The sequence below is a fragment of the Gadus chalcogrammus genome, chromosome 7 (assembly GCF_026213295.1).
Source record: "Gadus chalcogrammus isolate NIFS_2021 chromosome 7, NIFS_Gcha_1.0, whole genome shotgun sequence".
NCBI classification, from domain to species: Eukaryota; Metazoa; Chordata; class Actinopteri; order Gadiformes; family Gadidae; genus Gadus; species Gadus chalcogrammus.
Genome location: NC_079418.1, coordinates 10372432 through 10397854, shown reverse-complemented (window position 1 = coordinate 10397854; position 25423 = coordinate 10372432). Strand labels below are relative to the sequence as shown.

The window sequence follows — 25423 nt, the reverse complement described above, 5'->3', positions numbered from 1 at the left end:
TGGCTGTGGGTTTGAGTGCCAGGGGGACCGAGCCTGGGAACAGGTAGTTACTGGTGATGAGCAGAGAATTGGGAGAGTGGCAGGTTGGTGGTCAGATGGGAAGTTTTTGGAGAGCTTTGTGGCGTCAGGTTTCTTTTTAGCATTGTGGCCGAGACAAAAGACGTATGGTCGTTTGTATTTAGATTGAACATCAACCTTTTTATTTGTAAGTGTAACAAGCTACTGATAACATATTCTGCTTTGTATCCATATTTTTAACTGTTGTGTTCCTCAGAACTACATTGGTTCTGTCATCGCGTGCCAGTGTTTAATATTCCAAGTTTATAGACTTGGTCTCCAATATTGTCTCTGGGTTAAAGATAGCATTCACTCACTCACACGTTTAGGTGTCCAGGAATGCTGCAGAGAACAGTCCAGACCAATGTGATGTTTCCTTCTGCAGTGCAGCATGGTATTGATAGTGCCCAGTGTGTTTAGAACGGAGAAGAGGGAGTGGTCTGTGAAAAGCCACCTGGTCAATACGCACAAGACATTATTTTGGCTTTTAGCTGGTAATAAAATTACTCTGCAACAGAAGTACACACTTTTAATATGTATAATCCTCATGTTTATTGTGTCTTAACTAAGCATCGCCTCACCAGCAGTCAATTTGATGGCTAATTTAAACGACACATTAAACGTAGTCACATAGCCCTGTGTTATTTTCTAGTAAAACAGCATCACAATGTGGCGTATATTTATTCAACCTTTGTGAAGCACACATAAATACAAATGTACACACATGTGCCTATTCTCCCTAGACTCATAGGAACCCCATTGTTGATTTATGCAAACAGGCCGCAGCTTGATAGGACACTGAGACACTTATGCAAATCCCCTCTGGAGGCTTCAGGTTAGGAGGGGAGCATTCTTCTACCAACCCAGTTTGGGAAAAAATGTAGATGAGCTCTTGCAGATTTTACCCCAATGAGAAGCATTATTCTACGTCAAAACAAGAATCTGAAGGACAGCCCTGGTGAGTTAATCCCCCCCCCCCCTACCGCACACTCACACACACACACACACACACACACGCACACACACACACACACACACACACATACACACACACACACACACACACACACACACACACACACACACACACACACACACACACATACAGACATACATACACACAAACATAAATACATATATTCATACGTACATATACATAAATACATGCAAACACATGTAAATAACATTTATATGTACATATACGTACATGTATATATATGTGTGTGTATATATATACACACAAACATATATATATGTAACGTGTTTGTGTGTGTGTATCTTCAGAATGTCCACTAGATGTGATGAATATAACCAGCATTCACATGTGCACTTTTCTAGTGATGACATTTGGGAGGGTGGGGGCAGCATATTATAATGACTCAAGATCATTTTACTAGGTGTCTAGTTCTACATGCTGCTGGTTAAGTTACAATCCGTTAGGAAAATCACCTATATTTATGATTACAGGTATTAAGATGAGCACAGGTACGATTGAGAACTCGGAGTCGCCAGACCAGCAAGCAGGTAAGGCCACACTAATCTTTACTTTCTCCTCAGCATAACGAGAACATTGACTTACAACCTTTAAAATGTATCTCACTTAAATCTAGTAAAATAGGTGAATTTAGGGAAGTCTTTTTATCAAATAACTTCTACATCTATTGTTCAGATTCCAAATGAGTCTCATTGTTTGTGATAATACTGACAGAAATCTGTACAAAATGTATTCTTTACCGGATTTGCTTTATATTTGAAATATATTATTATTACTTTTATAATTATTAATATTACTAATATCATTATTTTTATTATTATTCTTATTATCTATTTTAATAGCAAATTGGATGAATACTGTTTGGAAAAAGTTTAATTACGTGTGTGTGTGTAGCTCTTAAAAGACATCCCTCCCGTTATGTTTTGATATACGTAAATACATATCATAATTGTATCAATATCCCTTTGGATGTAGTTGTCATATGTTCTTGTGACTTTTTAACGTATTAGGGTCTAATAAGGAGACGGATAAGGTTTACATCAGTTAGTTACTATATTAGTTCAACTGGTTTAGTAAAGGTATTGCAACTGCATTCATTCAATACACAGAGAGATGTTTACTCCGTCAGTTGCTGCACCAGGATGTACCCAGGGCTATTTGCAGTAAAACGATCACTGCCCCTGGGTAACTGGATGACAAAAACGAAACACTTAAACACGGAACCAATGTGGAACTTTAAGAGTGAGTGAGAGAGAAAAATACACTAGGAAGAAATGACTTAGATAACTTTATTTTATTATATTATATTATATTATATATATATATATATATATATATATATATATAATAAACCACCTTACCATAAAATATAATGTTTTATAACTAATAACCATAAGAAAGAAAAAACATTGGAGGAAGACATAAAATGGATATTAAGCTCACATAAAGTAACTCAACACAAGCAGCATATTGTTAAGATTAGTAAAAAAACAAAACATGAAATGGACAACAAGCCTGTTGGATTCTAGGAAAGTACATTCGACTGAAAGTGGTGCAAAGTTTGTAAAGGGTCGAAATGATCCATACTCATTTGCATGAATGTAATTTACATACTGGAAGTTTGGCTGTGTAGGGGGTTGGGATGCTAGGTACGAGGACTAGGGGGGAATGGCTCCATCTCTATTGTGTTGGCTCCTGCAGGCATACTGCCTTTCAAAGCACACTCCCACAGGCCACATTTGACATTCAAATAATGGGAGATTACTTTGCACACATTTGAGCATCACACCTACACTGCCTTTTAACTCATATCCTCTCTCTCTCTCTCTCTCTCTCTCTCTCTCTCTCTCTCCCTCTCCCCCTCTCTCTCCCTCTCCCCCCCTCTCTCTCTCTCTCTCTCTCTCTCTCTCTCTCTCTCTCTCTCTCCCCCTCTCTCTCTCTCTCTCTCCCTCTCTCTCTCTCTCTCTCTCTCTCTCTCTCTCTCTCTCTCTCTCTCTCTCTCTCTCTCTCCCTCTCTCTCTCCCCCTCTCTCTCTCTCTCTCTCTCTCTCTCTCTCTCTCTCGCTCTCTCTCTCTCTCTCTCTCTCTCTCTCTCCCTCTCTCTCTCTCTCTCTCCCCCTCTCTCTCTCTCTCTCTCTCTCTCTCTCTCTCTCTCTCTCTCTCTCTCTCTCTCTCTCTCTCTCTCTCCCTCTCTCTCCCCCTCTCTCTCTCTCTCTCTCTCTCTCTCTCTCTCTCTCTCTCTCTCTCTCTCTCTCTCTCTATCTCTCTCGCTCTCTCTCTCTATGAGTCTCTCTCTCTCTCTTTCTATCTCTCTGTCAATTATAAATAATGGATTGAAATCTGATCAGAATTTTATTTTACAAATAACTGTTGTAAATCAGAAAAAAAAATCAAGTCATTGTTACTGAGTTTGAAAGTTATTTATGTATGATTCTTATACTTTGACATCTAAAAATGTCTATATTTCCTTTCTGATAAAGATTTAGAGCAGAACGGAATAGACTTCAATCGACAAGTGAGTAAGAATATCAACAGTTTATATGTTTTACACAATCATATGCATTTTTTTAAATGAAATAGAGGGGACTGTGTTTTACATACATACATACACACAGTGCTCTCAGTAAGAGCCAACTGGAATAGTCTTAAAAGAAAGCACTCATTACCTAACCATTACATACTCTGGCTGTTTTAACATATGTCTGTAACCTTTGTATCACATTTTTGTTTTTTATTGCATTGTATTGCGTTGTAATGTGTTGTGTTGTCTTTTACTACAGTGCTTGCTGAGTAACTTTATTGATAAAAAGGCCTCCATTTTGTATCAACTGGCCAAGGGAATATAGATCAAGATGATCTCATTAGCTAAATCCCATCACATTCTGTTGAGGATATTTTTTCCCACCAATCCAGTAAACTTGAAGCAATAAACCCCAATCCAATATTTATCTATCCATGTCTTCTGGCTAAACTGAATTTTCTATACTTAACATCTCCAGGCAATAATGAGCCGCTGTACACAACATTAACATAATTTTTAAACAAACTCCCAATCTTTTCCGGCCATGCTATTTTTTACTTCAAATATTCCACTTGGCGCAGGTTGAGTGACAGGCGGGTTCCAGCGTTGCTAGGCAGCGTGATCAAAGGTATCGGCCGCTATTTGCATGTGAGCCTGAGGGAGGAGTGACAATCCACTCGTTGAATGAGCAGCGAGCTAACTGAAGTTGCGTTCCTGGGAATGCGCCCTGGGAATTAGTTTCCTCTGCTTGCAACATGTCAACAGAGACACACAGGTGTCCAGAGGAAGATCTGCCACAGCCTTACATTAGCATTAGTCTGCCCACGGGTCAGACCTCACCATCCTACTTTAGTACCTAGTATGTGTTGATGTGTTTTATTGTTGTAGATTAAGACGGAAGACATCCACGACTCACATCATTCTGTCTTATCACTGAAGACATGTCACCCAACACAGGGTTCAACCATAGGCCTACCCGGTGGACAGCTGACTGGGGTAGGACATTTGCTATGGACAATTATTCTTTCATGGCATTATTTATATTTCGGATTGACTCAGAATGAAATACTTAGGGCAGCATTTTAGTCATGTTGCTATTTCTGTTGCAGGATACAACGGAGAAGTCCTTTATGTGTATAGTCTCAAAAATCCAGCTTAAGATTCAAATCTGAAGTCTGATCGCAGACAAGCTTAGGTCTGGGTGAACAGGGTGTAGATCAGGGTGTAGATCAGGGTGTAGATCTGGATGGTGTAGATCAGGGTGTAGATCAGGGTGTAGATCAGGGTGTAGATCTGGATGGTGTAGATCAGGGTGTAGATCAGGGGGTAGATCAGGGTGTAGATAATCGTAATGACACAGGATACAAGGCTTAACTCTCACAGGCTCTGAGCCGTCTCCCCACAGTAGCTCTGCTATAATGTAGTAGGACTTCTGGATCCAGAATAACCCTTCATGCAACCCGCTGTAATATATGTTCAGATGCATCGGGCATAACATAATGTCGCTTACTAGTTGATGTTCTCTGCCTCATGACCAGGAGCTGCCCTCTCTACACACGATGCAGCAGCTGGTTCTGATGCCTCCGTCTCACCTCTCATCGCCCTCCTACCTGCTATCACAGTCACAGACTAGCCACCAAGGTACACACTGGAGCCTTCTTTTCCCCCTCTGGGCCAACACGCCAAATGAACGACTCTGGGACCGGGGCGGTCCCGCCTGAGGACGAGGTCATAGAGATGTGTAAATGATTATGTTTGCAAGGGAAACGATTATGATGATGAGGCTGTAGCTGTCAAATCAACCAAGCATAGAATGTCTACACCGAAACCTACAGTGACTTTTACGTCCAAACAGAAGGCAATCAGCAATGCAATAGCAGCGAGCAAAAAACAACAACACATTGACAACAATTACAAAACACGGGATAGGACCGACTCAGATGGACCACATTTTAAATCCAGACCAGCTCCGATGTCCTCATCCTAGATATAGAAAGACCTGAACTGTTCAAATATGGTTTGACCCTTGAAGACAAACGAATGATGACATTGTATCACAGAATGATTTGACTCCATTTTGTTTGTCTGTAGCTTTTCTGCAGCAGAACCTGCTGTCTCTTCCACCACAGAGTCAGTCCAGCCTCCTCCAGCACCAGCAGGGGCTCACCCTGAACCCACAGGTATCAAACCATCCTGGCTGCTTTCAGTCCTAATCTGGCTTAATAAACGCATAGAAGAGAAATAATTACCTCAAGTATTGATCATACTTTTGGCACATTTATGGTTTGTCTAGATGTGTATTTTTTTATGTTTGTCCAAAAGTGCTGAATCTGAAGATCCCTTTGTTACATTGAAACAGAACTTTAAGGCTCTTGCATACCAATTCATTTAGAAAGAGATTATTGCATGGGTTGACGGTTTTTAATAAACCAAGCATAAAAGTATTCAAATAATTATAAACAGCTTTTGAAACATGTGATGGCTGCAGTAGATAAGTTAAAGAAGCCTTGGACCTCATGTCAGTATGGGTGGAAGCATACATTTTGTCTTGCGTTGAGGCAAAAGCATATCTTTCATAATGGCTGAAGAAAGAACAGTTTAGCATTTCATATCATTGAAAGAAATAAGCAAAGCAAGCCATAAAGAATAAAAAATAGAACGTTGTTTTGCTTATGATGAAACACAATATGTAAAGAAAAGGTGAGCTCACAATCTCCCGCTCTCCACTACAGGTTATGAACCGTTCCGGTCTGGGTGGGCCGTCTATGGACAACCATATGGACCTGTCTCACCTGCAGATGCCAAAGCACATGGCTTTACCACCGCAAGAGGAGCCTAGCGACCTGGAGGAGCTGGAGCAGTTTGCAAAGGCTTTCAAGCAAAGGCGAATCAAACTTGGCTTTACGCAGGTACATTTTGTATGTGATGGGTGAAACTTTGTTAAAAAGTTAATCCGGAATTACACTTTTGAGTCATGTGCAGATCTGTGAAGATACACGTTGCTACGCAGAGACTTATACACATAGCCTACCTTTTGCCAGTCACACACCAGTCAGCAACACAGACTGAAGGTTCAATTCAATAATCGTTGATTGGTCAAGCAGGGAATGGGAGAGGTGTTTTGTTATGGAGAGCGTTAGCTTAGAGCGTAGAGTTATGGATATTTTCACTTGATTGCATGCACCAACTGCTTTTCAATATGTTTTTTGACATTGATGTATTGACCTTAACGTTCACATAACATTTGCTTAACATTTAACATTTAATTTCTGGATATGCTCAAGTTCATGTATTGTGGACATGTAATGATGATCTACAGGTCGGGTCGGAGGTGCTATACTGCCCCCTTGTGTACATATTAACGTGACGTTGAGGTATAAAAACTGGTCTCGAATACATGGGCCGTGTCTCTCCGTTGATCTTCTCTAACGTTCTGTACGAAACATATGGCTATTCAAATGGACTTTTCCACATTTTGAATAATAATACATTAAATGTTGAGATAGCCTACCGTATACTTGTTTACCTGTGTAGTCTTTCCCCTGTATTCCACAGGGAGATGTAGGCCTTGCGATGGGGAAGCTTTATGGGAATGACTTCAGTCAGACAACCATCTCTCGGTTTGAGGCCCTGAACCTGAGCTTCAAGAACATGTGCAAGCTGAAGCCCCTGTTGGAGAAGTGGTTGAGTGATGCAGGTAAGGTAACTCATCAACTATTGGGCCATTTTCGCCTAAATTCCAAGTCATGTCAAAACAAAACATTTGATACATATTTCAAATATCTCATAAATCAGACAGGCAGAGACACACACACACACACACACACACACACACACACACACACACACACACACACACACACACACACACACACACACACACACACACACACACGCAGGCGCGCGCGCGCTCATACACACACACACAAACACACACACAAATACACACACCATTCATAAAGTAACATTTATCAACTAGAAAATGCATTTCCTGCAGAAAATGCGGTGTGTGCTGTAGTACAAAGTGAGGTTGGAAATATGTTTCAATAAAGCCACATAGAAGACGTAAAGAAACGTTAGATGGCTTGAATCTAGCAAAGGGATTTGAACAGAGTTCAAAAGTCTACATGGTTTAAACAATGTAAACATGCACACCATTTAAAAAAATTTAAATGGTTGGAAACAAATAAATTGACAGCTGAATGAAAAGCATTGCTAAAAATGCAGAAATGTGAATTTAATTTAACTGAAGAATCTGAAAGGTGACATTGCCCTGCACTGCTTACAAATCTGAAAGGTCAAATGAATTAAAGTGCACTGCTAAAAAACCTGGAGAAGTTGCTTTCTGGAGCTTTTCTTTCTGGAGAAGCAAAGTGCTGAAATACGTTGTTGCAAAAGCTGGAAGCTTAACTGTAATACTGTCAAAGCTGGAAGATAGTAGTATCAGTAGTGGTACTCGTTTTTGTAATGGTTGTAGTAATGGTAGTAATAGTAGTAGCAGTAGTAATTGCTGAAGTAGTAGTAGCTGAAGTAGTAGTAGTAGCTGAATCTGAATTTTCCCCGTATGTCGTCTTACGGGGACAAACAACCCCCACTTTCTCTGCTTTGCCTCGGCCTAGGTCCATGCTTTGCTCGCCCAGAGAATTTGGCCGCCAATGAGCCAATGAGCTACGACCGTGCGAGCGCCACGTGTCTGTGTGTGTGTGTGTCTGTGTGTGTGTGAATACACACACTGTAACTCAGATGTTGTACACTTCTTTGATATTTGGACAACCGTTCTGCTGTTGGTGTTATGGCACGTAACACGTCGGGTTCTCTGACTACTCTTGTAGTTCCACAACAAGACCCCTAGCCATGGTTGGGAAGGAATTGGGGGAAAGGAACTTTGGCTTTGACTCCCTGAAGTACATGAACTGTGACATTGAGGAGAAAGGGATTGGAAAGCTCCTTGTGAGCATCCATCAAAAGCATCCATAAAGTAGCATGCCATGGGACCTTTAAGAAGAACAAAAGTTGAGCGCTGCATGCAGCACTCACGTAATTAAGTTATTGTCTATTCTTTTAAATGGAACATATTCAATTGATATCTAAGATGAATGTGTTTCTAATTTAACATCTAATCATATCAAGCAATTTTAAACTTCTTTCATGAATTGTTGTTGGTTTCATTGGTTCCTAAAATAAGATTATTAAACAGCATTGCATTTCAAATGGCTCGAGACCTTTTGAACTTATGTAAAACATTGAAATGGCTTTAAATAAAATGACCTGCAATAATTATCATAATAATACTGATATAGAAAATACACACATTATTACATTTTACTATGGTGTAGTTTCATCATATACTAGAGATTGTCTCATGATGTCCGGGGTCTATGTGATGTCTCATGATGTCCGGGGTCTATGTGATGTCTCATGATGTCCGGGGTCTATGTGATGTCTCATGATGTCCGGGGTCTATGTGATGTCTCATGATGTCCGGGGTCTATGTGATGTCTCATGATGTCCGGGGTGTATGTGATGACTCATGGTGTCCGGGGTCTATGTGATGTCTCATGATGTCCGGGGTCTATGTGATGTCTCATGATGTCCGGGGTCTATGTGATGTCTCATGATGTCCGGGGTCTATGTGATGACTCATGATGTCCGGGGTCTATGTGATGTCTCATGATGTCCGGGGTCTATGTGATGTCTCATGGTGTCCGGGGTCTATGTGATGACTCATGGTGTCCGGGGTCTATGTGATGTCTCATGATGTCCGGGGTCTATGTGATGTCTCATGATGTCCGGGGTCTATGTGATGTCTCATGGTGTCCGGGGTCTATGTGATGTCTCATGATGTCCGGGGTCTATGTGATGTCTCATGGTGTCCGGGGTCTATGTGATGTCTCATGATGTCCGGGGTCTATCTGATGTCTCATGATGTCCGGCTCTGACGTCTGGTGTTTTGGCAGAGAACTCCCCGGCGGACGCCATGAACAGCCCCGCCTCGCTGCCCCCGCTGATCGAGGGCTACGGCCGCAAGAGGAAGAAGAGGACCAGCATTGAAACCAACATCAAGCAGACGCTTGAGAAGCGCTTTCTTGATGTGAGTTGAGCGATAACGCACACAAAAATACACACACACACACACACACACACACACACACACACACACACACACACACACACACACACACACACACACACACACACGCACACACACACGCACACACGCACAAATAGAAAGAATCACAAACGCATGACACGATTTTTGCAGTGCATTGATTGATTGTTTTATTAAATTGTCGTTCACTATACGACAGGCTGCTATCAAGGGGAAGTTTGAAATCAATCCTAACACCACTTGTAGAGTTGCATTAGGGGGGGGGGGGGTAAAATAAAACAACAGTCAGGGGTCAGGGGGTTTATCTCCTTTAAATAAATAACATGTTCTGTTTTGTTCAGAATCCAAAGCCGAACTCGGAGGAGATAACGCTCATCTCAGAATCCCTCTCTATGGAGAAAGAAGTCGTACGGGTTTGGTTTTGTAATCGCCGGCAGAAAGAGAAGAGAATCTACTGTCCTGTGGCCACCATGGCCATGAAATCACACAACTTCAGCAACAGAATGGTGAACCCCCTGCCAATATACATAAAATATTGAATACACACAAGCACACACACACACACACACACACACACACACAGTAAAAGTGTATGTGTATGGGGGATTTTATACTTTCCAATAATCCAATCAACGATTTTTTTTTATTTTTTTTTTAAATCCAGGCGTCCTCGTCCAGGCCCTTCAGCCCACTGGCGTCAGGAGGAGGCAAGTGGTTTAATTAAGAATCTATTCTGTTTCTGTACACCTCACCATGCCTCAGAACAGAATACAAATCATTACGCTTCAGACATGCATGTGCAGAGCATGCTCTGTTCAGACGTGTGTGTGCCTTTGCACCACAGTGATGTTCTCCATGTGTACTGTCTCTAGTCTCTTCCAGTTCCTCTCCCAACAGCGCCAGCCGCGGAGCTTCTCCCAACATCATGTCCACATCTTCAACCACTTTACCCTCACCGGTCAACCAAACGTATAGCGCACCAGGGTACGACCTCATAACTACATTATAATAAATCAATTCTGGATGCAAGAATATGATCAGCTATGATGTCTATTACTCAGCTATGATATCTATGATGAGTTATGATATCTATTACTCAGCTATCATATCCATTAACTTTTACTCAGCTAGCATATCTATTACTCAGCTATTATATCCATTAACTTTAACTCAGCTATGATATCCATTAACCTTTACTCAGCTTGCTATGATATCTATGAACGGTTTCTCAGCTAAGATATATATTACCCCAGCTATGATATCCATTAAACTTTACTCAGCTATGATATCTATTAACTATTGCTAAGCTAAGATATCTATTACTCAGCTATGATATCCATGAACAACTGATCAGCTATGATATCCATTTAATTTTACTCAGCTATGAATTTAGTCAACTGCAACAACATTTATATAGTAATTATATAATTGGTCAACCTAAGTAACAACTCGGTTTCATTTATTGGCAGTAATCTAAATTATTGTTGATGTTTTTCAGGTCATGGTACCGAACATGGAACCCTTCTCCATATCACTGAGAACAATGTGGCAGGTTAGATGACTTTTTGAAGTGGTCAGGATGTTCTCAGGAAGTAAGATGGCTGACAAGGTGGCCCTGACCGGGAGGCCCTGAAGCGGACTCTAGGCAACATAAGTGCAGACGAGGCATTGGTCTTTATCAGCAGCCAATAGAAAGACCAAACTAGGCAACCATTAGAATTGTTTTTCCATCAAGGTCAGTGATTTGCTATTGCTCAAAGAATCCATAGTACTTAAAAAATAATACCAAAAATATATAGTATATTTTGTTTGCATCTCAAGTCCAATTACAAATTCTGCTTTTGGAAGTGAATATTTATCCATTTTGACCCATTTTGTAAGGCAACTGATCAGGACCAATACGTCACGGTCTCAATGTAAAATATTTTCTGCTGTTGTTTTGGTTTGTATTGTTCACCTATTTTATTAGTAATTAGTCATTTTTTAAGGGTGCCTTTTTCTTTCAGTCAGAGTACATTTTTTGTTTTCAAGCTGTATAAATAAGTTATAGCGATTTTCTGTGTTTTGCGAAACAGACAAGATATAACTCTTTTAGACTCCACACTTGTGTTTATGTGTTGCATTAAGGACTTCTTGTGTCATGTCAAGTTGAAGATTAATTTATAACACTGAAATGTTACATCTTGTGTCATTTACATAACATATATCATTTACATAATGCAATTGACCAAATAATCATCAGAATCCACTATGCTGAATGCCATTCGACATTGAACATTTTTGTATGAAAGTAATTTCATGAAGATGCTGAACAGCATATGCAGTGCATGAAGCTAAAATAATTTTAAAAGAGTTTTGTAATACATTTTATGTTATAAAACAAATGATCACCATTTGCTTCTTGCGTGCCAGCAACCACCACATATACACTTTTTGTATTATAATTGTCATCAAAATCATTAATGTATACATACGTAGGATCCCGAATGAACATTTGACAGGGATTGGTATGAAACATTATTTTCTTCCTAGCTCAAAATGAGACACACACACACACACACACATGCACACTTAGGCACATGCTCTCTATCTTTGAAAAGGCCTGTAAACTGATACAAGCTCCTTGTGTAACCAAAAAGGCCAAATAAGTACCGCAGCTTGTCTTTATGCTCTCTCCTTTTACACTTAACTCTCATACCCTCTTCTTAGCCTTTACCAATGATTATTTATCTTAGATGATCGTCTGTCATCCCCTTAGATACTGGTAATCTGGTATATCATGCATTTAAGGTGCATAGCCATCCGTCAGCTATTAGTGAGATAAATGCACAATGAGAATATCTGTTTAAAGTTGACTGTGCCAATGCACTGGATCTGATTCAGCAAAGAGAAGTTGTTTTACTCCGCATCAATTTAACCTCCAGGTTAAAAATCTGCCTGTCTCTACAGCTTCAATACTGCCGAGGGAATGGCTTGTTTCGTAATAAATGTGACAACACATCACTATAATACATGTTTTAAGGTGAAATTAGTTACCATTAAGACAGATCTTCACATCCAGACCGAGCACCAGTTGGATTTGTTGTCCCCTAAACTCGTTAAAATTGGCCTCTTTGAATATGCGTGCATGGGCGCTTCGGAGAGAGTCCATTTCAGTTAGTGTGCTTGCAGAGTGCTTGCATTACAAGTTACTAGATTAGTGATAATATTCATTGCCTTCTTTCAGGCTAGCTGTTCCCTAACTGCAAATCTTCTTGGGCGGTTTGATCTGGCTTTCTAACATTACTTCCTGGCTGCAGTTGTTAGATGGAATCAACGACAGCTGCCCTGATGGTAAAGCATCTCACCTCTCTCTCAGGGCTGTAGCTGTGGGTAGAAACGATCCAATGATGTATTCTCTGTGTACTTTTGACTCTTCACTGTCTGTTCTTTCTCCACGTAGAATAGTTAAACTGGGAGATTTATTTAAGGCATTCAGTTTTATAAATTATATAATGCTTTTAAGTGTCAAACAATTGCCATTGTGGTGCATTGTAATGGTTAGACTTCTCACAAAGATGAGATCAGATTAAAATCGATTCTGAATTGTTCAAAACATTTAGTAAGTTACATTAGAGTTGTACTAATATAAAACACATTTGCTAATCACCATATCACCGTTATATTCACAGAACTGTGCTGCTGTTACGACACATGCTCACTATGTTTACTTTATTTCACTTCAAATCAACAAAACGTTTAGAATATTTATTAATCTATATGATTTATATCAAATGTCTCTACTATTTACAGTTGAAACAAAAATTGTACGTACAAAAATACAAATGCTAATTCCCTAGAACTTTAGAATAGAAAATATCGTCATCGAACAGGTTTACATCGTGTGAACAGGTTTACTTTGTATGGAGAGGTTTACATCGTTTGGACATGCAACATAAGATGAGACTGCAGTCACCCTGGGGTGTTACTGGTAGCACAGGGCTTCCTGGTTAACGCATTGCACCTGGAGGACCTCAGTACCAATCAGAACTCTCAATCATACCTTTGAATCCACCCTTGCTCAGCCATCACATCCATGCACACATACAGGCCCAGCCTGCTCCTCAGACCTTTGATTCACTCTCTATGCTTCCGATCTCCCCGTTGCGCTCCGGCTGCTTCGTGTCCTCCTTACTGTCCAGGTCCGCCAGTTTCTTCACATTTGACTCCAGATGGGTGTCAGGGAGGCCCTGCTGGCTCAGCTTGCTGGCCAGTGACCAGGTGAGAGGGAGACGCATCCTGCCACTCATGTCTGACAGCTCTCTGGCGCTGCAGCTGGGGGTGGTGGTCTCGTAGATGTTGTGGAAGCTGTTGTAATCCACTTCATAGAAGCCATCTTCCAGGGTGAGAACCGGTGTGAAGCGGTATCCCCACTTGATCTCGCTGCTTACATATGAGCTTCGTGCCTGGCATGTCATACCTGAACATACAAGCCACACAACGGGAGGTTTAGGGGAAGTCGTCTGTTTTAAATCAACACAACACAACACAAAGGAGACTTGTAGGCCTACTGTGTACCAGATATGCATTCATACAATTGCAATTGACGTAATGGAAACGCCGTCAAGGTAAATTTAGCTATATTCACACCCAACAAAATGATTTAGTGATTCATTGTTTTACAAAAACTCAAATATTTATAATGTGTTTCATTATCAAATGACAAAGCAGTAAGTACTCGATAATAATATATCTGCAGCTAAACTACTGCTAAATTAAATTAAATTAAATTAGCAATGGTCAATTATCGAAACATTATTCACCGCCGGATGATGTGAAGGCCCATGCAAGTGAATGGAGCGTTCCAAAGCATTGAGAAGAGCCGTGTAATAAATATAAATAACAACTGGCCATATGTCTAATAACCTCAGATATCAGTTAAATATGAGTTTATACGTTCTTTGAGAACGTGCAATGAGTAAGTTGAGGATTGAGCGATAGAGGAAAACAGCGAATCATAAAGTATTTAACAGGATATAATAAAGACCTCTAAAATACAAATCTTAACATGACATTCAACAATGGTTTACAGTGAACTATCTGCTTACCTGTGGCCTCCACCATCCCCTCCAGAATGACGACCAACTCCAGCTCGTCTCTCACCAGGCTGGCCTGGGAGATGTCCCAGAAGGGGCTTTGCCGATTGATTTCATGACTTATGATCAGTGGCGACACCAGGAAGAGCCTGTCGTCCCCTGTGTTGTAGCCCACGTTGAGGTCTGTCTGGTTCAGGGGGATGAACTCCCCCTCTTTGGTCTGCTTGGACTTGATGAGCTTGGCCCTGATGGACGCCTCCACGATGTGTGAGTTGCGGAGGTCCCCGACCCTGAACATGAGACACAGCCGACCGTCTCTCATGGAGATAACAGCATTGGTGGAGAACACGAGGGTCTCCGCACGCTTCTTGGGCTGCGATATCTTGACGAACATGCAGCCCACCATGAAGGCGTTCACGATGGAGCCGAGCACAGACTGGATGAGGAGCAGCAGGATCCCCTCCGGGCACTTATCGGTGATGACCCTGTATCCGTACCCGATTGTGGTCTCCGTCTCGATGGAGAACAGGAACGCTGAGACAAACCCATTGAGGTTATTGACACATGGAGTCCACTGGTCATCTGAGATATGATCCAAATCCCCACGGAGGTACGCGATGAGCCACCACATGAACCCGAAGAAGAGCCAGGTGACTGTGTAGACCAGGACGAAGATGAAGAGGTTCAACCCCCACTTGAGGTCCACCAGAGTGGTGAAGATGTCTGTCAGGTAGCGGTATGTCTCACGGATATTTCCATGATGGACATTGCACTTCCCGTCCTTCCGCACATACCTCTGGATCTTCTTAGCAGCGGATTTGTCCACCAGTTGTTTAGGGAGGTCTTCACGGGCTGGTTTGGTCCACATGGGCTGCCTCCCGAAGGCCGGACTTTCTACATCTTGCTCCATCTCCCGGTAGATTCAAGCCTAGGCACACAAAAATTGTATTTCAGAAACTTGAATGACTTTAAGGAGTTTTCACAAACGACACAGAATATTTATTTTGATATAGCCTCTAAGTTGCATAGGTTTAAAAGTAATTGTGACGGAAATTGGCTTACTCAGGTATTTAAAATGTTCTGAAAGACATATGCTTCATTTGATATAGTCAGCATGCATTAGGGACATGGATGACGGTTACCTCCTTCAGAAAAAGCCAAACAGTGAAGTGGAAGAAACTCAATAAATAAATCATAGACACATTGGAATGATTGTTAGGGCCAGACATGTTGGTTCCAGCATCTCAGAAATAGCTCATCTCCTGAGATGTTGACGCAATGGGAAATGCGTTATTAAAGTCAAAAGCATTTTGTTCTTACAGGGACAGTGTGAAAACAGCAACACACTCTATTACCTCGCTGATCCTGAATGACTGCACTATATCAAATAACTCTAGACCAAACCAATCCACATATATAATAATCTCCACTGACTTTTGCTAATAGTTAGTTATTATAACTATTACTCAATACATAATATAATGTTTTGATATGATTCTGAACCGTATATGAAAATAATAGACATCTGAAATCAGCCAAATGACATTTAATAAATATATGAAAGGTATGAAATATAACACAAATAAAACATAAATTAGTAAAATAAAAACACAATTCAGTAATATTCATACATACAGCTAGAGCAGGATATTTATTTTTTGAAGCATCAAAAACACGAAAACCGGAAGTAGCAGGTCCTCTCTAGACCAAAACATCTTCGATTACACTGTTTATCTGGTATCTTTACCATCCTCACTTCCGGGCTTCACTGAATCGCTAGTCAGGCTGCTAGCCCTCCACCAATCAGAATGGTAAAAGAATGACCGACTCGAATGGCCGATTACACATGTTGAATCGGCTGAAAAAAATAACCGTTGTGGGCTTGCCTTACGGGGGAGGAAAGGTAAAGGTTGGTGGGTTAATTAGGAGAGAGATCAGGGTGTCAGGCAGGTGAATGGGAAAACCAGGTGCGGACTATGACAGTTAACTGTTAACTGTACATAGCTAAACAAGCAAATGAAAATTAAATACCAACGCAACTGAAATGTTTATATTGGACTATTAACAATATTATAAACGACGTAGGTCTCCCATAATCTTTCAAGTAATCAATACGTCCGTGCCTGTTACAGCCAATGCAATGATATGTGTGTTTCGGGGTTTCCACACTGGGTAGCGCAAATGGAATAGGGATCCCCAAATAGGTTATGAGAGCTCATCAGCACAGGTGGAGGTGATGTGAGGCTGGATGAGAAAACTATTTTTGACCATAATACCGTTAGGCATCCGTTCTTTGTCTTTGGATCTTTTAAATAAATGGTTAATCGCAAGCAGAGGAACGTGAGAGTTATTGAATGCACGCGTCCAACAGCTGAACCAGTCTACAAATCCCTCGGCGACTTTAAGTGATAAAAAGTCTCCACAGTACCTTAAAACCATCAATTTCTAACATAGAATAATGTTAGAAATAAAACTAACCTTGCATCGCATGAATCATCGCATTTTTGAGGGACTACTTTCTCGGTAACGGTGATTCGCATCATGAAATGCACGCCATTGCACGGTTCTCAGCTGAGTCAGTCAGAGTCAGACTAATTAGTGCTACCGGAAACCGAAAATACCGGAAACTCCATCACCGAAAATTTAATTTTGATGCTGACTTTGGCGGGTTGAATTTTAGGACGTTGAAAATATTTGAGTTTAATATTTTAACATTTAATTTTTAACATTGTAAAATGAAGGTGAATATGATTTATTGAAAATGTGTTTTAATTTTCAAAACCCGATGGCACCTGAGCCAGCGTTGGCGCATTTTCTTTAATAGGCCTAAGTATTTTCCACATAGCCTGCATTAATGGAGTCATTTTGTAGTTTTAATAGCTTTTTATAACTACTATGTCTATGTGTAGAGAGTTCACCGTTCAAAGCGGAATGTTTATTGCGGGGGAGGAGCCGCGGCGGCAGTTGCGATCGTAGTTCCCGGTTAGTGCACCACAGAGTAGTCGATTTGGAACTACACTGACATCTCAAAATCAGCGCACTTAGTGAGTGCGAATAGTGTACTATGTTTAAGTGTACTCATGGAAGTATGGATATCGGAACACAGCACTGGTGTTTTCTAACGCAACTCTGAGATGACGTCACGTTGGGGAGAGTGGTGGAAAGTAGCCTCAGCCTAGTACTAGAACTACGGCGTCTAAGAGGTGGCAAGAACCACAAATAACATGTATGATGGCCCACAGCCGTATAATTTCGAACCTGTCAGATGTGACAGGGCGAATGAGGAACTGCCGACTACTGATGTCCGTCAAAGCCAATTAAATGCAGGTTCAGAGTAGAACGAGTGGAGAGTTGCTATTATTTAGCAACGCAGCAACGAGTGCTGGAGCTAGTCTATGAACAGCACAGCATACAATAACGACAGTCTTTTTTTACTGTCAGTGAATAGCACTGATTGAAAGTCAACGTTTTCTTTATATCTAGTGACAGTATATATAGAGTGATTATGTCGTTATGTCGTTCAGATAAGTACCGGTAAACTTAGTGGGATGATCTAGATCAGGGGTGTCAAACATACGGCATACGGAGATGATTTGATCAGGCCTGCGACTTGTAGAGCATACATTTTTGAGAAAGTCTGTCAAAAAAAAGTACGTCTCTGGCCCATTCCTGTGATGATGAGTTATGATTTTTTAAAGAAATTACGAAAATGCTCACTCCAGCCGCTAGGGGGCAGCCAAAATAAAAAAAGGAAGGAATGCCGCACTTGTCCTTGTTTCACCACAATTAAGAAATTCTCAAGGGTGACAACCCCATTACCAAAATGTCTTTGTCAAAAAGAAGAAAATTTTTCCAGGAAAAGTGGACTGAGAATTATTTATTCATAGAGGTGAATACAAAAGCAGTGTGCCTGGTATGTAATCAGCAAGTTTCAGTGCTCAAAGAATATAATATTCTGCGCCACTATGAGACTCATCATAAAGAAAATTATCACCATTTGAAAGGACAACTAAGAAAAGAGGAGATAGACAAATTGTTAGCTGGTCTGAAGAAACAACAGTCTACTTTTACTTTCAGCCGCGAGGTCAGTGATGCAGCAGTGAAAGCCAGCTACCTTATTGCTCACGAGATAGTGCAAGCATCCAAGCCATTTTCTGATGGTGAGTTCGTGAAAACATGCATGCTGAAGGCTGCAGAAGTCGGGTTCCTTGACAAGTTATCTGCCTTTGCCAACATTAGTCTGTCGAGGAACACTGTCGCAGATAGGGTAACAGAGCTCTCAGGAGACTTGGGCAGCCAAATGAATGGCAAAATCAAGTCATTTATTGCTTTTTCAGTTGTAATTGATGCGAAAACTGATGTAACAGATATTGCTCAACTGGCTATATTTACAGTATTTGGGGTGTTGATGAGACTTTGACAATCACCGAGGAGTTCCTTGAGTTGGTGCCTATGAAGGACACTACAACAGCGAATGACATATTCAGCCCTCTCGTTGGAGTGCTGGACAAGGTCAGAGTGGACTGGTCCCGTGCCGTCAGCCTGGCTACAGATGGCGCACCATCAATGGTCGGGAGAAAGACAGGCGTTGTAGCAAAATTCCATGAGAAATAACAGTCCGCAAATGGGGGACAAGAATTGTTGGCATTTCACTGTATTTTGCATCAAGAAGGGTTGTGTTGCAAAACACAAAAAATGGATCATGTTATGAGTGTGATTGTAAAAACTGTAAATTTCATCAGAGCGCGAGGTCTGAATCACCGTCCGTTTGACACTTTTCTCAGAGATAATGACATTCAGGCTGGCCTACCATACCACACTGAAGTACGGCGGTTAAGCCGAGGTGCCGTGCGCAAGCGTTTCTTTAAGCTACGAAAGGAAATTGGACAGTTCATGGAGAAAAAGGGTAGCCCAGTGAAGGAACTTAAACGTCTGCAGTGGGTGCAGGATCTTGCCTTTATGGTGGATATTACACAGCAACTGAATAATCTTAACAGTATCCTAACTCAGTATAACGACAGTACACGCTCATTCAAGTTAAAACTGTCGCTCTGGGAGACGCAGCTTTCTAGCGGTGACACCGCCCACTTCCCATGTCTAACAGCTGTGCGTGCGACCGGACGTAATGCTGATATGGATCAATACTAAGACAAGATAACAGGATTGCTGCAGGAGTTCGAGCGGAGGTTTCAGGTCTTCAGTGAACTAGAGAAGGAATTTGCAATTTTTCGCTCGCCATTTACAGTCAATTCTTATGACATGCCAGCTGACATCCAACTCGAGATAATTGACTTGCAATGTAATACCAATATGAAGGAGAAATTTGCGTCGGTGGGCTTGGGCACATTTTATCAATATCTCTTGCCAGGGTACCCCAAATTAACATCCCTGGCTGCAAAGTTTTTATCCATGTTTGGGACTACCTAGCTTTGTGAACAGGTGTTCTCTGTAATGAACCTAAATAAAACAAAGCACCGCTCAAGGTTAACAAACACACACTTGAATGACATTGTGAAATGTGCTGCTACTCAAGATTTGACAGCAGCACTCGTAAAGGCTGAAAGATGCCAAGTTTCAGTAGCCAACAGCAGCAAATAGACTTCAGTGAGAAAAAAAATACATAATCATCAAGCAGGCCTGGGCCTAATTCTTGTGATGCTCTTTCAGAAATGTTTGCACTCTGATGAATACAGATCTTTAAACTAAGTTTACTCAGGTTTCATGTTAAAAGACAATGAATATTGTGCAGCATATCATTCTCAGCTTCAGTAGCCTACAAAACAGTTTGATCTGATGTAGCCTAATCTCATAGCTCATATTATATATGTATATTTTATTTATATGTGCACATTTACATTTTCAAGGCAGTATGATAGCTTTCTTCATAGCTCCCACTTGAGTTTGTTTAGTGTGGTGAGTTGGTTCAGGTGTTCAGATGTAAAAATGTATTCATTCAACTCTATAAAAAATAAACCATTTGTTAATGAATGTGAAATGCTTTTTATTTCAATTCCATTGGCCCATCTGTGAATAAATGTGTTGTGCTAATATAGATCCTTGTGATCCGTGATTATGTAGGCTACAAATGTAGGCTGAATGATAAAGCGTACTAAAAAACAAAGCTAAAGATTTGGAGTTGACGTAGGCTATTTAGCCATTATTTTACTGGTCCTGTCCAGTAAATCAGTTTGTGGCCCCTGAACCAAAATGAGTTTGAGGCTCCTGATCTAGATACAGAAGGCATAATGCTAGCTATGGGCTAACCTGCCAGTCCCAGCTGTGAAATCCTCCCCCAGATAATCCCTAATTGAATCTTTCCCCCGACATTGTAAACACATTACCGATTAGTTATCCCACGTGTTGATGGTAGCCTACTAGCTCCAGTAACAACATCTTTGCCTGCATCTTTGCCACTAGGCTTTTACCCAGTGTGCGAAATACCCATCAATATTTGGGGTGGTCCCTATCTCCCGATTGTTGTGCAATATCAATCAAAATCTTCTCAATATGCAGTAGGCCTATAACATTAAAATATTTCATGGTTGCAAGCAAAGACAATCAGTCTATAGCCCACATGACAACACACAAACGCACACACTTAACTATTTTGATAATAGAGCAATCAACTGAATAAATGCCAGGTGTAGCCTATTAGACTCACAATTGTAAATGAGTGACTGCAGTATGAAGGATCGTGGTGTGGCATTATTTAACCATCCATTTACAGCAAATACGATCAGACAGATACATCAGTGAACACATACACAAAGCACATTCGTCCAACCAGGCGGACGCTGGCAGACAGCCCATAACAAGCCAAACCCCAGCACGGCGGGTGTGCTCTCTCACTTGCTCTCGCACGGACGTACACAATAACTCCAACTTCTCCAACTCCTAGGCTAGGCTGCTTCACTAAGAACACAACCAGCAACAAGGCCTTCATAACCATGCAGTATGCCGAAGCCGGGAAGGACACACGCACAGTCGCACACACTCATCTTATGCACATCAATCAGTTTTATCATCAACATTCAGTCACTGCATCTATCTAGATGTCTATCTATCTATCTATCAACGCATGTGTTTAGTTTTAATGTGATTTTTATTGTCTATGTCCAGTCAGACTTCTTGTCTCCCTTGTTCTGTGTGGTCTTGTACTGTCCTGTGTGAGCCGAATCACCTAAATGAATTCCCAACGATTTGTGTCGTTTGGCAATAATAAAGACTTGACTAGGCTATTTATATATGTATTATCTATTGAGTAGTCTACTCTCAAGGGTCCTAATGCGGGCATTGGTCTGTCGCCTCCCAAGACGTGATGCAATGCATTGTGGGGGAAATGAGCATCAATCGCAAACCGCTAAAGTAGTACCTATTTTTTTTGCATTACATTCTGTTTTGTGAAACCGATAAACATAAAATACAATGGATAACAGTTTAAATGTTTATTACCAATAAGAAAATTGCGCAAACTCGTTGGAAAATTACCCCTTCAACACAGACTTTAAGTTGGTTGCAAGAACCCTGAAAGGACTCCATCATTGAGTTTGCCAAGGTCCACACAGATCCGATGTTCCCTTGGGTTTTGGGACTATCACCATTCCTGTACATCGCCCTGTGGGTTTTTTCCCCCATCTCCCCTGTTTTCCTCAACTATTCCTTTACTGTGTCCATCTCGGGGGCAGGCACACAATGAAGGTTGCTGAGAGCATATGGGATAGCATCACTTAGGCCGATTTGATAACGAAATGTATTTTACAAGACTTCCTTCTCCCCACAGTTCTCTTCTTGCTGTAATGTTAGTATTTGTATTCCATGTGGGTAGGTGAGCCCCATTCTCAGTTTATGACTGAAACCTATTCATAATGACGGAAGATTAAAAAAGTAATTAATGATGAAATTCAAGTTTAAAGGGCCAGTGTCCCTTATTTTTTTCTATTTCGAGATTGTGATGCGTGTCACCTCACTCCAAGGCCGTAATTCCAATATTCGTTGGGGGGGACACATCCCTGTTCTTTTTTCTGCTATGCTTTGACATTTACGCCGCCGTCTGAAATACCACCTCCATCCGAAATAATCATCAGCAAATGTAATCAGGCTACACTTAATTTAACCTGCCACGCAACTCGTAATTCCGCGAAGAAACTAATAAGCTATTTATTCAGCGTTCTGACTTCAATGCCTATAAATAGCTTGTTAGTTTTGTTGTGGTGGAAGGTGATGTCGTGGCGCTGATAACCAGTGGCAGTGGGTCAATAGAGGGCGCTAGGGCGCCACCCCTATATGTAATATTCACTTATATATATCTGCTAACTATGATCATCAACTGATCATCTACTATTATAAATACGAAATAAATCAACAAAAATACATAGCGTTTCATCTCGTTTAATTGTTTGATAGACCATACTTGCCACTGCGAGAAACCATTTAAATGCGTCTGGATGTCAATGATTTGGGCTAGGCTAGTTATTGGTCAATCAAAATAAAGCCCTCCTCCAAGTCAGGGGTGCCGGTGTGGGTGTCGGATTGACTCGGCTGCCAGATCGATACGTTTTATTATCCATCCGTCTCGGAGATCCGAGGACGTTGTCTAGCGACACGCATGAACACGCCCCTTTTCCTCGGACGGCAAACTTGCATATGCCCTGGATTGCACATATGTTGTTTGTTGATTTAAATGCAAATTTTTCACGCAAAGAAATCTAAAAATTTTCCCGAAGACGTTTGATAACGTTAGGTTTTGTGTGAGGTCAGTTTGTGAACTACAGCTCTTCGCTGCTCTCGACGCGAATGATATACGTCATCTCCCGCACTTGGAACTCCGGTACAGACATGGCGATCTCTCTGCTCCACTTCACAGCTTTTTTCCAAGGGGAGGATAAAAGCATCGAAATAGGTGAAAACCGTTATAAGTCGGGGCATGTGGAGGGTTTCAATTATGCCGATGGGGAGATTGTCGGTCTTGTCCACGCCAGTCACAGGGAGCGTGACGTCATATACGAGACATGTAGTCTTTCTCATTGTGTTTTCTCTACAGCCTTTAACTGAACAATTTTGCACAATAAATGGTCAAACTCTTGACATGAAAAATTATCATTTAAATCAACATATTTATAATCCGGGGCATATAAAGACTGGGACCAGAGAAAATTACTTCCTCTCCATTGAAACTCCATTCATATTTTTCGATCTCATAGGTCCCATGGGCTCTACTGGAAGGGGCGTGACTTCGCCACACTATAAAGCTCGCAAATTTATTGCTCTCTCAAGACAGCTTTTCATTGGCCCAAGAAAATTCGCCCTCGGGTCGCACTAGCGTGCGCCCCAGGCCAATGGTATCGCTTTTTCTTTTTTGTTATCACCAAATGATTGGACAATTCAGCCAATCAATCAAATAGGCTACCTCCCTCAGCAGCATTCGCGCAACACAACTACATGGAGAGAAGAGATAGATCGCTAACTAGCAGAGTTCTAAGCACTTTCCACCCATTTCAGTGGAGGAATTGGACTCCCCAAGCAATGTTATAATAAAAAGGAACAAGTAAGTTACATAGATAAGTCTTTCAGCCTGTAGCATATAAACTGAAAAAATAGTAGGTAGGCCTAACAGGTAGTGGCCAACCCCAAAATGCACCAGAATGAGAATACAGGAAATCAAATCTACTAAAAAAATAAAATTCTGGGGGACCCCCAGACCCCCGTCGATTACAGCGCCCCACCAACATTTTTGATCACCAGCCGCCATTGCTGATAACCCAAACTCTCCCGGTCCGAATCCAGTTGTGTAGGCCTACTACTACTTTTCTCTTGCAGAATAAAGTGAATTATTAGTTGAGATTTGGTCCCCCCCCTCTCCCCCCCACCCCCAATATTGACTCAAGGTCTACTGCCCTGCTTCACTCCCAAAACACTCGACCTTAGACTGCTAAATAAACATTTTCCCCATATGAGCATCGCGTCTTTAAGTAGCCTACCCAACAGTGTTTCATGGAGTGGACAGGAGGCTGCATAAGAGATGTGTCGGACATAGTGCGCCCACGCGCCACATCTTATAACTGGGAGATCTCTCCGTCGCCATGGAGACGAGCTCCTCATCCATTAATAATAGACTGGTTCAACTGGTTAAACAGTATTCAATCAATTCATCTATCTCCCAACAGATGTCTATTACTCCGAGTTATTAAAGGACAGAATGATCAGTATACCACGGAGCTCGGAACAACAGTTCGACAGGATCGACAGTCTTTTTTTTTTTGTATGAGAGGATTTCATAAAATAGTCTAAAGGCAAAAAATACAGATCTTGGAAAGATTTGTAATTAGCCTTTTATAAAGCAATTCGGTTTCTACTTTGAAATATGGCGTGGACTGAATGAGAGCAGGGGCCGTTCGTCTCTAGTCGTGTTCTCTGTTTTCTGCAGATGTGGGGGTTGGACGGTAGACTACAACACTGTAACGGGCAACACGCACAACAATACATATAGGCTACATATAAAGAAAGACGGAGGCTAAAGGGACTCACCTTATGGATTAATGTGTCGTTGTCATCACCGTGATTCTGCTCTGCACGGTGTGCTATCGGATCGCTCAGGACCAGTTCTATTTTTAATGCATCCTCTCCTCCATCGTTTTAGTGAAAGATTCATTTCCTGTCACTCGGTGAACG

At 41.3% G+C, this 25423-nt stretch overlaps 2 protein-coding genes across 3 annotated transcripts; one reads left to right on the top strand and one right to left on the bottom strand.

Moving 5' to 3' along the window:
• Nucleotides 1-936: 936 nt before the first annotated feature.
• On the top strand, nucleotides 937-12062 carry pou2f3 (POU class 2 homeobox 3). Of its 2 annotated transcripts, XM_056595275.1 has the most exons (13): nucleotides 937-1015; nucleotides 1525-1581; nucleotides 3531-3565; nucleotides 4460-4567; nucleotides 5110-5212; nucleotides 5663-5751; nucleotides 6304-6480; nucleotides 7127-7268; nucleotides 9529-9662; nucleotides 10022-10186; nucleotides 10345-10387; nucleotides 10553-10664; nucleotides 11179-12062. In XM_056595275.1, the coding sequence occupies exons 1-13, from the start codon at nucleotides 967-969 to the stop codon at nucleotides 11216-11218; spliced, it is 1254 nt and encodes a 417-aa protein (XP_056451250.1). In that variant the 5' UTR covers nucleotides 937-966; the 3' UTR covers nucleotides 11219-12062. The 2 variants fall into 2 exon arrangements, with proteins under 2 accessions (XP_056451250.1, XP_056451249.1); XM_056595274.1 differs by lacking the exons at nucleotides 10553-10664; nucleotides 11179-12062 and having other exon boundaries at nucleotides 4529-4567; nucleotides 10345-10458.
• kcnj6 (potassium inwardly rectifying channel subfamily J member 6) lies at nucleotides 12061-25423 on the bottom strand. The gene is made up of 3 exons (XM_056595273.1): nucleotides 25280-25423; nucleotides 14768-15683; nucleotides 12061-14139 (listed from the first exon to the last, which is right to left on the bottom strand). Exons 2-3 carry the CDS (start codon nucleotides 15663-15665, stop codon nucleotides 13784-13786), a joined length of 1254 nt encoding a protein of 417 aa, XP_056451248.1. The 5' UTR covers nucleotides 15666-15683; nucleotides 25280-25423; the 3' UTR covers nucleotides 12061-13783.

Bases quoted from the DNA above. Each gene is read 5' to 3' on its own strand.
- kcnj6 (XM_056595273.1), bottom strand. From the start codon at position 15,665: ATGGAGCAAGATGTAGAAAGTCCGGCCTTCGGGAGGCAGCCCATGTGG. The intron at 14,140-14,767 runs GTAAGCAGATAG...TTGTATGTTCAG, and splicing joins GGGGATGGTGGAGGCCACAG to GTATGACATGCCAGGCACGA.
- pou2f3 (XM_056595275.1), top strand. From the start codon at position 967: ATGAGAAGCATTATTCTACGTCAAAACAAGAATCTGAAGGACAGCCCT. The intron at 5,752-6,303 runs GTATCAAACCAT...TCTCCACTACAG, and splicing joins GGCTCACCCTGAACCCACAG to GTTATGAACCGTTCCGGTCT. The intron at 10,187-10,344 runs GTGAACCCCCTG...TTTTAAATCCAG, and splicing joins ACAACTTCAGCAACAGAATG to GCGTCCTCGTCCAGGCCCTT.